We start from the raw sequence: 10760 nt of genomic DNA, 5'->3' as shown, positions 1-10760 counted from the left end.
TCGATAAAATGGAAATAATGAAACTACCTCCTTAGGGGATCGTTGCAAAGATTAACGCGGTCATATGCACAAAGTACCTAGTTCAAAGTTGAGCATGCAGTAGTACCTTGTCTTTGAAAAGGGATCTTAGCAGTAACTGATTCCAGCAGTTCTGGAAACAGGCTCATCATCAGAGGCACTAGGAGGCCTTAAAACAAAATCAGAGATTTCTAACTTGGTCAAGTATAAAGGGTAGAGATAGGAAGAAATACCCCATCTGCCCTACGATATGAGCTCATTCATAAAAAAATATTGATATAGCACAATTGTTCAAATAAGTGTTGAATGAACATATAATAAAAGAAGCTAACATTTAGTGACTTCCTTCTGCATTCCAGGAACTGTGTTAAGTCTTCATACATATCTCATGTAATCCTCATAACAACTCTGGAATATGGATACCATTATTATCCCCATTTACAGATAAGGAAAGGGAAACAGAATGTCTGCAAGGTGAAACCACTTCCCAAGATAACATAGCAAGTGGCAGAACAAGGATATGGATCCAGGTCATCTGACTGCAAACCATTCATTCATTCATTCAACAAATATTTATTATATGCCTACTATGTGCTAGGCACATGGTAGGCATTCTTGCAGGGAGTTTATTACAAACAACAATGTAATAAACTACACAGTGTGGAAGGTGTAAGTGCTATGGAAAAAGTAGAACAAAGTAAGGGGGAAATGGAGTGGATTTATTATTTTTTAATTTAGTTTCGTTTTTGTAATTTTATATAGGACAATCGTTGGGCAGGTGACATCTGAGCCAGGACTTGATGGAAATGTTAACTCAGGTGGATATTGGCAAAGAGCCTTCCAAGAACAGGAAATGGCTAGTGCAAGAGCCCTAAAGTGGAAATGTTGTCTGGCTGGAAGGGAGTCCGTAGGAAAATACGAGATGAGATTACAGCGGTAGAGATAGGGAGCAGATCATGTAGGACCTTGTAGGCAGTTTAAATTTTAGGCTTTTTACTTTGAGGGAAATGGGAGCCTTTGAAGAATTTTGAGCAGATGGTGAAATGATCCGACTTAGGTTTTAAAGGACCCTTCTGTTTTGGCAGGGGAAAGAACAAACTTTAGAGACGAGACCATTGTTTCTAAGGCATGTGCAATAATTTCTCAGCCTCGCGTCATATACTCTTTAATTTGAGACAGGGACAGATTGGGGAAAAACGGGGACTCTTGAGTTCACGAACTCTAGCGCCTACACGAAAGCAGCTCCAGTCCAGCAGAGGGAAGCAGCTCTGAGAAAGCTCCTCCACCGCAAGGTAGCGCTTTCTTAACTTCCTCATTTAAAGGCAGTTTCCCATAGGCTGGAGTGGCAGCGATGTCATCCAATGGCTGTCTAGACGAATTCTACTTCGTCAGACAGGCGTCAGCACCAGCCAATAGGTTGGGGCGTTGTCTGCGGCTCATGAACGGCCCCTTCATCCGCATATAAAAGGTGCGCGCCGGCGCGGGGACCTTTCTCTCGCCAGGCGTCCTCGTGAGAGGTTCGTGTGCCCGTGCAGTGGTGCTGGAAGCTGGCGGCGGGAAAGATGGGCGTCTTTGGTGGGGGCGATTTGGGGGTCGCAGGGGCCAGGCTTACTCAACTTGGGACCTCCGCAGCAGCTCGCGCTTCCGGAATGGAGGCGGCGGCAGCGGCAGGCCAGGCCGGCGGGCGCTCACGCGTGGCCTGCTCTGTGTAGGCCTCAGGCTTGGAGTCCCGCGAGGCGGGGAGGGGACTGGTCTCAGGGTGTCTGAGCTCCCTCTCTCTCCTCAGTGACACCGTCTTTAAACCCTGTGTGGCAATCCCTGACGCACCGCCGTGATGCCCAGGGAAGACAGGGCGACCTGGAAGTCCAACTACTTTCTTAAGATCATCGTAAGTGCAGGGTGGGTCGCAGCCACCCATTATGCTTCCTCGGCTCCAGGCACTAATAGGGACAATCTGCTGCCTTTAGCTGTCCGCCTGTTCCGTGCTAGCTGCTGAGTTAGGCCATTTTAGGCAAGTCTCCTTTAACCTTAACAATTTCCTGAGATGTCGCCCCTGCCCCACTTGTTCCAGATAAACAGGCTCAGGTGGGTTAAGTGGCTCCTGAGATGACAGCATTCATACTCGGGTCTGTCTGGCTTCCGAATTGCTTGTCATACTTTTACTCCTCCGCCTCCATCTTTGGGGAAGGTCTGAGGCAGTGAGTGACATGTAAATGCAAGTTGTGGCATAATTGGGTCTTGTCAGTAAATTGAACGTTATCTTTAGGAAGGCCTTGAGGTGGGTCGTTTTTGCCCAAAAATTCTGATCATGCTTCATTGTAGAGCTTAGTCTATATCCTCCTTCATTTATCATGAAGTTTTTCAGACACAACTGTTAACGCAATAGTCCTATCTGCAATCTAGATTTTACAACTAATATTTTGTATTTCTTGTTGTCTTTTGCATACTGTAAATTCAGCCTTTTTGGGAAGTTTTTTTCTGTTAACTCAGCCATTTTACTGAATCAAAGTTTTGATTGAATGTACATATCCAATTTTTGTCATTCATACATAGCAAGCAAATCTTTGACAAATCTGGCAGTATTACAACTTACGTGGCTTCCAGTGGGAGGAGTTGGCCTGATCTCTGAGTCATTTCAAAAGCATAGAAGAAAGAGAGTAAGAAGGAAACAAGCCATTTTGGGGTTTGATTTCTCCTAAGTTTTTTCCCTTCTTTCCTCTTGTTAAACTTTATTTTTGTAGCAACTTCTGGATGATTATCCAAAATGCTTCATTGTGGGAGCAGACAATGTGGGCTCCAAGCAGATGCAGCAGATCCGCATGTCTCTCCGCGGGAAGGCCGTAGTGCTGATGGGCAAGAACACCATGATGCGCAAGGCCATCCGAGGGCACCTGGAAAACAACCCAGCTCTGGAGAAGTCAGTTAATTCCCTGGGCATCTTTGTCTTTTCTTTTCTGTGCCCTTCTCCCTTTTCCTGGATAAGAATGGTGCTGAAAAGTGACCGTCTCTCTGTAAACTTCTCTTTGTAGACTGTTGCCTCATATCCGGGGGAATGTGGGCTTTGTGTTCACCAAGGAGGACCTCACTGAGATCAGGGATATGCTGCTGGCCAATAAGGTAAGAGGAGAATCAGGTTGGCTAAAGAGACTTTATCAGTTTTGGTTCCTGAAGAGGAAAATTGACCATTCTCAGTGTGTATTTGTGGAGAGATTTCTCATGTTTCTTGTTTTTGTTCAGGTGCCAGCTGCTGCCCGTGCTGGTGCCATTGCCCCATGTGAAGTCACTGTGCCAGCCCAGAACACTGGTCTGGGGCCTGAGAAGACCTCCTTCTTCCAGGCTTTGGGCATCACCACTAAAATCTCCAGAGGCACCATTGAAATACTGGTGAGTGGACCTGGCTTACCAGTGCTAGCCAAGCCAGTAGTGGGGGCTCCCCTTGGTGGCCATGGATCTGTTGGATGTTCAGGTGTTAACTGCCAACTGTTACCTTGTTCTTCAGAGTGATGTGCAGCTGATTAAGACTGGAGACAAAGTGGGAGCCAGCGAAGCCACACTGCTGAACATGCTGAACATCTCCCCTTTCTCCTTTGGGCTGATCATCCAGCAGGTGTTTGACAATGGTAGCATCTACAACCCGGAAGTGCTTGACATCACAGAGGAAACTCTACATTCTCGCTTTCTGGAGGTACATGATGCCCATTCCAGGTCCTTACATTAGTGGTTGAAAGCATGTCTAGCTTCAGACTGAATTCTGGTCATCTAATCGAAACCAGCTGTGTAACCAAGGACTGTTTAATCTGTTTACTTCAGTTTCTTCATTTGTAAAATAGCAAGAGTCATATAAGATTGTTGAAGATTAATGAATTAATAAGTAAAAGCCTTAGGACAGTGCTGGGCTGTTCTAAGGCCTGCCATAAGACATGAGATGAGCTATTTTTTGGAAATCTCACTACTGGATGAAATATTCACATCTGGAATTTAACATTTTTCTCTTGTGGCACTCAACAGTTAATGTTCACAGTTATATTTTTTTACAAAGTGGTGGCTTTTGAAGTAAATCCCATCATTATGGTATAGGGCAGGGATTCCCAACCCCTGGGGTCGGTATGGTCTGTGGCCTTTTAGGAATCAGGCTGCACAGCAGCAGCTGAGCTGCAGGCCAGCAAGCGAAGAGCAAGCGAAGCTTCATCTGTATTTGCAGCCTCTCCCTAGCACTAGCATCACCGCCTCAGCTCCACCTCAGATCATCAGCATTAGATTCTCATAGGAGCACTGGTCCCTGGCGCCAAAAAGGTTGGGGACTGCTGGTATAGGGAATGCCCTTGTTGGGAATAAGGGCAAAAAGCATTTATAAATTAACTGGGTCTGCATTGCCTTGCCAGAGGTATTTGGTGTGAAGTGTCCCATGTGAGACTAAGATGCTGAGCTAGCAAGTCTTGTCAGTCACTGAGCTTTGTTTGGACTTCGCTATCTTTTCTGTACGACATCTCACCAAAAACGTATTTTTCTTTGCCTACACAGGGCGTCCGCAACGTTGCCAGCGTATGCCTGCAGATTGGCTACCCAACTGTTGCATCAGTACCCCATTCTATCATCAATGGGTACAAGCGGGTTCTGGCTTTGTCTGTGGAGACTGATTACACCTTCCCACTTGCTGAAAAGGTAAAAAACTTAACCAGGACCACAGTTAAGTTAGTTACCTAGGGTAACTAACAGGCCTGCCATAAGACATGAGATGAGCTATGCTGTTACGATCAGATTCTATATAGCAGATAGTTTTTAAAAGTATACTTGAGAGGTTGGGGGCAGGGGAGGTGTGTCCTTGACTAGATATGACAAGAGATTCTATTCTAGGAGGGGTTAATGGGTGAATGTTTGGCCTAAGTTCACCAGGCCATACCCAAATTGTCCTGCCTGGTCACTTCCAGGGAAGGCTTCACTGGCTTGGAAGTTGTTGGCTGTTAAACCGAAGCTCTACAAAGGCTGATGGGTTGTGGGTAGTAGGGGTTATGGGTGACCATTTTGACCATGAACTTTTCCCCATCAGGTCAAGGCCTTCTTGGCTGATCCATCTGCATTTGTGGCTGCTGCCCCTGTGGCCGCCGCCACCACTGCTGCTCCTGCTGCTGCCGCAGCCCCAGCCAAAGTTGAAGCAAAGGAAGAGTCGGAGGAGTCGGATGAGGATATGGGATTTGGTCTCTTTGACTAAACACCAAAAAGCAACCGGCACAGCCAGATTTATTTGTGAAACAAGGAAATAAAGGCTTACTTCTCTTAAAAGTCTCTGAACTCTTCATTTTGTGTATTTTGAAGTTTACAGCATTGTATGCTAGAAACTAGAGTCGTTGAAGAACCCTATATAGGTCTTTATTTGGAGATGACATTTGGGTGTCCTCTTTGTAAGTGAAATACTGTTCTAACATCTGATATTTTTTCTAAGCTCAGCATTTTTTATTATACCAGAATTCTTATTTCTGTGGCCATCTGGCCACTAGCCTGGATCTAAGATACTTTTGAGTAGGTTTAGTGTGAGTTGAGATAAGCACTCAATGCCAGGGTTTTTCAAACTGAGTGGTGATCCAATTCACCATAAATAGGTGGTGACCATTTTGAAGAGATTAAGCATCTGATTGCTGAAAGGATGAGTTGCGAACCTCAAATCTGCACTAGGTAATGACGTAAATGAATATGTTGTAAAGAGGTCTCTGCTTAACAGTCTGAAAGCCACTGCTAATGGCCAATAACTAAACTACAGCTTCCATTCTCTAGGCTGTAAATAGAGTTGGCAGATGTGCACCCTAAATGAAATTCAGACAAGCCTCCGTAGATATGAGGCCCTTTCCTTACTCCAGCCTTCTACTCTGTAGCCTTGGCTTAAGCTCTCGGCCTAGAGCACCCAGCATTTCCCCTGGGCAGGCTCCTCTTGGCTCCTCAATCCTTCCCTGACAGCTATATCCACCCTTGTTTCCTACGTCCTACATCATCTATCACTGGGTTACAAATTCTTTGAGGCAGCACTAGTTTGCTGTCTTTATCTAGTTCAGTTCCTGCCATCTAGGAAACGACACAACAGTCTTCACACAGGAAGGGCCCCCATGGGGGAGTCCGTCCTGGACATGTGGACTCAAGTGGGTTGGAGGCTGCAGGGCCGTCTCACTGCGTTACGGATCCTCGAGACTAGTCTGCCACGAGGCCAGGCTGAGAAGGGCACCGGGACTCCGAGGCTGAAGGGCGGGCCCTGGGGAGGAGGTCTTTATGGCCCCTGGCGCGGGCCCAGGAGCCGATCTCACTGCTGGACTCCAAACCTGGCCTGTGTTGCGGCGACCGCCGTCCCGCCCGGGGGCGCCAGGCCCTGGCCCCAGCGTCCTCCTGGCCTCGCCCTGCTGCGTGGGCCCGCGCTGTGACCCGGAAGCGCTCCGGAAGCGCTCCGGAAGCGGTTCCGGAGCCAGCGCCGGTAGGATGGCGGCGGACACGCAGGTGAGGCGGGCAGCTGCGGGGCCAACGCGGCCAGCGAATGGGTGTGGATGGCGGCCGCGGGGCCGGACCGCTTGTGCCGCTAGCGTAGGAGTGTGTGGGGCGGCGGCTGCGGAGAGCGCGGCCCCGGGGCCGTCTCGGGCCGGCTTCTCACGGCTTCGGCTCCGAGTTCGGCCCGGCACCCCGGCCCGAGCGGCGCAGAACGACCCCGGGCTCGAGGCAGGAGCTCCGGCCTCGGCTTCGGCAGCCGGAGCCGGGCAGGCCCCTTCCCGACCCTTAGCAGAAATTCACCTTTCAGAGACTCTGCCCTATTTCTCCAAAGCCCTCCCGCAGTGAGCCAACCCCAACTCTTTCTTAAACTTAGCGTTCAGCGAATGTTTCTGGAACACCTACTACGTGCAGGAACTTACAGCATAGGTTTTGGATTCATACCGATCGGAGTTTGAGCCCCATCTCGTCCATTTTTATGAGACGCTTAACCTCGCCAAGTCTGTCTTTTCATCTATCAAATGGGGCTTAAATAATACGATTGTGTAGGGTTGTTGTGAGGATTTAATGAGATAAAGTAGGGCTCCTTATCCGTTGGTTGGCCTTACTAGGTCCAAGCTTAGATAAATACTGTTACTGCCTAGGAGGGGTTTTGTCACCCTTGAGTGTTGTCACCTGTGGGGTACTTTGTAGTTCAGGGAAAGTACTTAGGAAAACCTTTTTGTTCCAGACTCGTTTGTAGTGTATTTTGAGTGAAAAGACAATATTAAGGGGGAAAAGAAACAGGTGTCCATAGGACAACTTGGCTCACTTGGGTCTCCAGGGTGAGGAGATTAATCGATTATGATATGATGGCCCTGCTGCCACAGTGACCAGGTAAAGGGAGCATTCAGAAGGTACTTATTGAGAGTGTCCTGTGCAAGGGGCTGGTAATTTGTTTCAAGTTGTGTTATAATTTGTTTCAAGTTGTATTATTTTGAAAGCTTCTTAGTCTGTTGGGTCTTTCTAAAGGGGTTGGAGAAACACATGTTGAATTTTTAACATTAATACTCAAGTGAAAAAAAATCTCAGTATAGTGGTCTCTAGCCATGTGGCTAATAGCCAAATGGCTACTCAAGTTAGTTAACATTATTGAAATTAAAAATTCAGTTCTTCAGTTGCACTAGCCACATTTCAGTGCTTGCTTAGCCACATGTGCCTAGTAATACCTGTATTGGACAGTGCAAAAGAACATGTCCATCACAGAAAGTTCTAGTGGATAATGCTACTCTAGAGAGAAACCTGTGAACTTTAATGCTGTTTGTAGCTAATCTCACCAACTAGTGACTTTTCTAAAGATTTTTAGTGTGCTCTTTCTCAGTTTTGTTCCGAAGGGGTCTCCAGTGGTTAACATTCATTTTCTAATTAAAAGAATTGAAGCCGAAAGAAAGCTCTTTCATCTTCCTGAGGGAAACTATTGCCAGGAATTTAATATTATTGTGGAAAGACAGTTGTGTGGGAATTCTAGGTAGAAGGTAGATTGTATATGTGATGTTTTCTTACTGTCTCTTCAAATCTCAGTAAAACTAGTAAAGGGGTTTAAAGAAATAGTCCCACAACGATTGGGAGAATGGGGAGCAGACAACAGCAAACTTTTGGAAGCTAGAAAATGATGAGTGGGAAAGGATTTAGCAGACCCAAGGAAAATCAATTCTAAGCCAACATTTATGAGAGCTGAGAACCAACCCAGTTTCTGTCGTGGAATCTCTGACAGGTGGGAATTGGGGGTATCAGCTAACCTCTGCAAGTGAGGGTGAGTGGGGAGAGGCTAAGCTAGGAGGATTAGTTGAAAACCATTTGCAGATGCAGTCAGATCCCCAGCTTTTTTTACCTCGGCAAAAGATTGGATATTTTCTTTCTCATGAGTGTAAAACAGAATACCTGAGAGGGCTAGTGCAGGAGGTCCAATATCCAAGGAAATCATCAAGAAAATAATTCAAGAAATGTTCCTGAACTGGAAGATGTATTCCAGACCAAAAATGCTCAGCACAATGGATGCAAATAGACTCACGACAAAGCACATTCGTGTGAAATTTTAGAACTCTGGACACTTAAAGAGAGAGATGGTAGAGAAGCAGTAAAGTATGAAGCTAGAACATTTCAGACTTGCAGGGACTTCACAAAATAGAAGATGTGCTTCACCCAAACACAAGAAAGATTACATTTTCAGAGTGATAAACTGCATTCCCACTATAAGGATCACTTGCCAAATTGGGGCAGTTCAGAAGATGTTGAGAGAGACTTCTTTGGGAAGACTGAATTTGGTAGAATACCTGATGTGCACAAATGTATCGAGATTGAGACAAGTGGCAAAAATTTTGGGATTGGATTACTAATTAGAACAGTTAAAACAAGTCAAATCGAGGTAAGGTGGGAAAGAGCAATTATTAACTTGAGGGTTAAAGAGCTGTGCAGGATAGTAAACACAGTTTATTAAACGGAAGTTGAGTACCATTTACATGTAATATAAACACTGACTACTGAGCTGGCCCATATTATGAAGGCGAGGAATTAACATTGGGCAAATGGGGAGGGTGTATGGTGGGGTTGGAGAAGGAAAGAGAGCAACGGTGGAAAAGCAGTAAAGCGGAAAAATCAGCAAATAGCAGCACGAGCAAGTTATTTAAAGATACAGAGATAACTACCAAAATAATCAGCCAGAATTGGGGAAAGAGGTTACCTTTGGGGAATAGGGAAGGGGACTGGTCTTTATAGCAAACCTCCCAGAACTCTGACTCTAATTACATGCACGTGTGACTGTAAAGACACAAGATACCATTAAATCATTTATATAGAAGACAGTTTTAGACGTGAGTTCATTCATTGCCAATAGAATTATAGTAGGGATTTAAGTGTAAGAAAAACATTATTTTATTTCTCTGTGCACCCTTGAATCTTACTTTACTAATAAGGCCTGTCTGAATTACACTCAAAAGAAAAAGATGACGACACCAGTGTTAGTTACTTGGGTCTTATTATGCCCTGCTTCACTCATGTATCCACGACCTGCCCACTTTGTAGCTTATAGACTATTGCTCAGGAGCAGATTCAGGAATATTTGCAAATTGCCCTCTCTGTGCAGGGGATGCAGCTGTGGTAACTGGGATGGTGGTTGAAAGCCAAGGGCTTGTTAAGCATCAGTTTATAGACTTGTTGGTTTCGGTTTTAGTTTAAAAAATGCAGGTGCTGTGGCTCTCAACTCCAGTCGAGCAGTGGCTTCCCCTCTTGGAGTTAGTTCCTTCTCCATTGTCGTCTGTAAATTGGGCACACTGCTGCCTACCTCAAAGGCTGGTTGATAGTAGTGGCTGACTTTGTGCTTGGAATGAGAGTAAATGTTCTACATACATGATCTCACATGTATGTAGTCATATGAGCCATAACATTCATGAGGTAGGTGATGTTATCTGCATTGTATCGATGGGGAAACTGAAGATCGAGGAGATGACATAATTGGACTGAATGTCCGTAGCTAGTAAGAGGCAGAGCTGGGATTCAGTCTCTTAACTTTTCTTCATCCTTTAGCCACTGTCGTTATGCTTCGCTATTGACTTGCCAGGGTACTGACATTCCCCTTGTGGGAGGTTTACATGAGTTAGTATAAAGGGGACATATGCAGCACATAGTAGGTCTTCACTAGAATTTATATGATCCTGAATGCTTTTTTTTCTGTCCTGAGGTGTTTGCCTTTTGTCTCGCCTCTTTTTGTCCAAGTATAAGTAATGTATATTGACCAGTTGACTGGTTGGGTTAAAGCAGTACATCTCAACTAGGGGTGATTTTGCCCTCCCCACTCCCCCGCATCTGACAACATTTGGAGACAATTTGGATTGTTACAACTGGGATAGGAGGAGTTTCCAGAGGGCTGCTACTGGCATCTCGTAGGTAATGTCCAGGAGCACGGCTCAAAAATCTTTCAATGTATAAAGCTAACCCCCGACAACGAAGAGTTATCTGGCCCCAAGTGTCAGTAGGGTGGAGGCTGAAAAACCCTGGGTTAGAGAGCTCTTCACTGAATTCTGCGTCTCCCTTCCCCAGGACATGCACACTCATTGTTTTGTTGTCTGACTGATGAAGTTTTCTCTGTGGGCTTTGTCTTCACAGGTTTCTGAGACACTAAAGCGTTTTGCAGGGAAGGTGACAACAGCCAGTGTGAAGGAGAGGAGAGAAATCCTCAGTGAACTGGGGAAATGTGTTTCTGGAAAAGGTATTTATTTTCCATCCATATGGCCTAGAGACGATTC

At 45.7% G+C, this 10760-nt stretch overlaps 2 protein-coding genes across 2 annotated transcripts in view; both read left to right on the top strand.

Annotated features, from left to right (window-relative positions):
* The first annotated feature begins 1422 nt into the window (after window positions 1–1422).
* On the top strand, window positions 1423–5298 carry RPLP0 (ribosomal protein lateral stalk subunit P0). Its single transcript, XM_011355862.2, has 8 exons — window positions 1423–1535; window positions 1805–1906; window positions 2760–2935; window positions 3048–3135; window positions 3256–3402; window positions 3518–3703; window positions 4540–4680; window positions 5066–5298. Exons 2-8 carry the CDS (start codon window positions 1853–1855, stop codon window positions 5225–5227), a joined length of 954 nt encoding a protein of 317 aa, XP_011354164.1. The 5' UTR covers window positions 1423–1535; window positions 1805–1852; the 3' UTR covers window positions 5228–5298.
* A 1047-nt stretch (window positions 5299–6345) lies between these two features.
* The window catches only part of GCN1 (GCN1, eIF2 alpha kinase activator homolog), a 52652-nt gene continuing 48237 nt past the window's right edge, over window positions 6346–10760 (top strand). The window contains exons 1-2 of the mRNA XM_011356073.2: window positions 6346–6495; window positions 10621–10723. Coding sequence (XP_011354375.1) covers window positions 6478–6495; window positions 10621–10723 — 121 coding nt within the window. The 5' untranslated portion in view covers window positions 6346–6477. The remainder of the gene's footprint in view (window positions 6496–10620; window positions 10724–10760) is intronic.

Source organism: Pteropus vampyrus, unplaced genomic scaffold (genome assembly GCF_000151845.1).
Source record: "Pteropus vampyrus isolate Shadow unplaced genomic scaffold, Pvam_2.0 Scaffold23, whole genome shotgun sequence".
In the NCBI taxonomy this organism is placed as follows: domain Eukaryota; kingdom Metazoa; phylum Chordata; class Mammalia; order Chiroptera; family Pteropodidae; genus Pteropus; species Pteropus vampyrus.
Note: the sequence above shows the minus strand (reverse complement) of the source record. Positions and strands in the feature narration are given on the sequence as shown.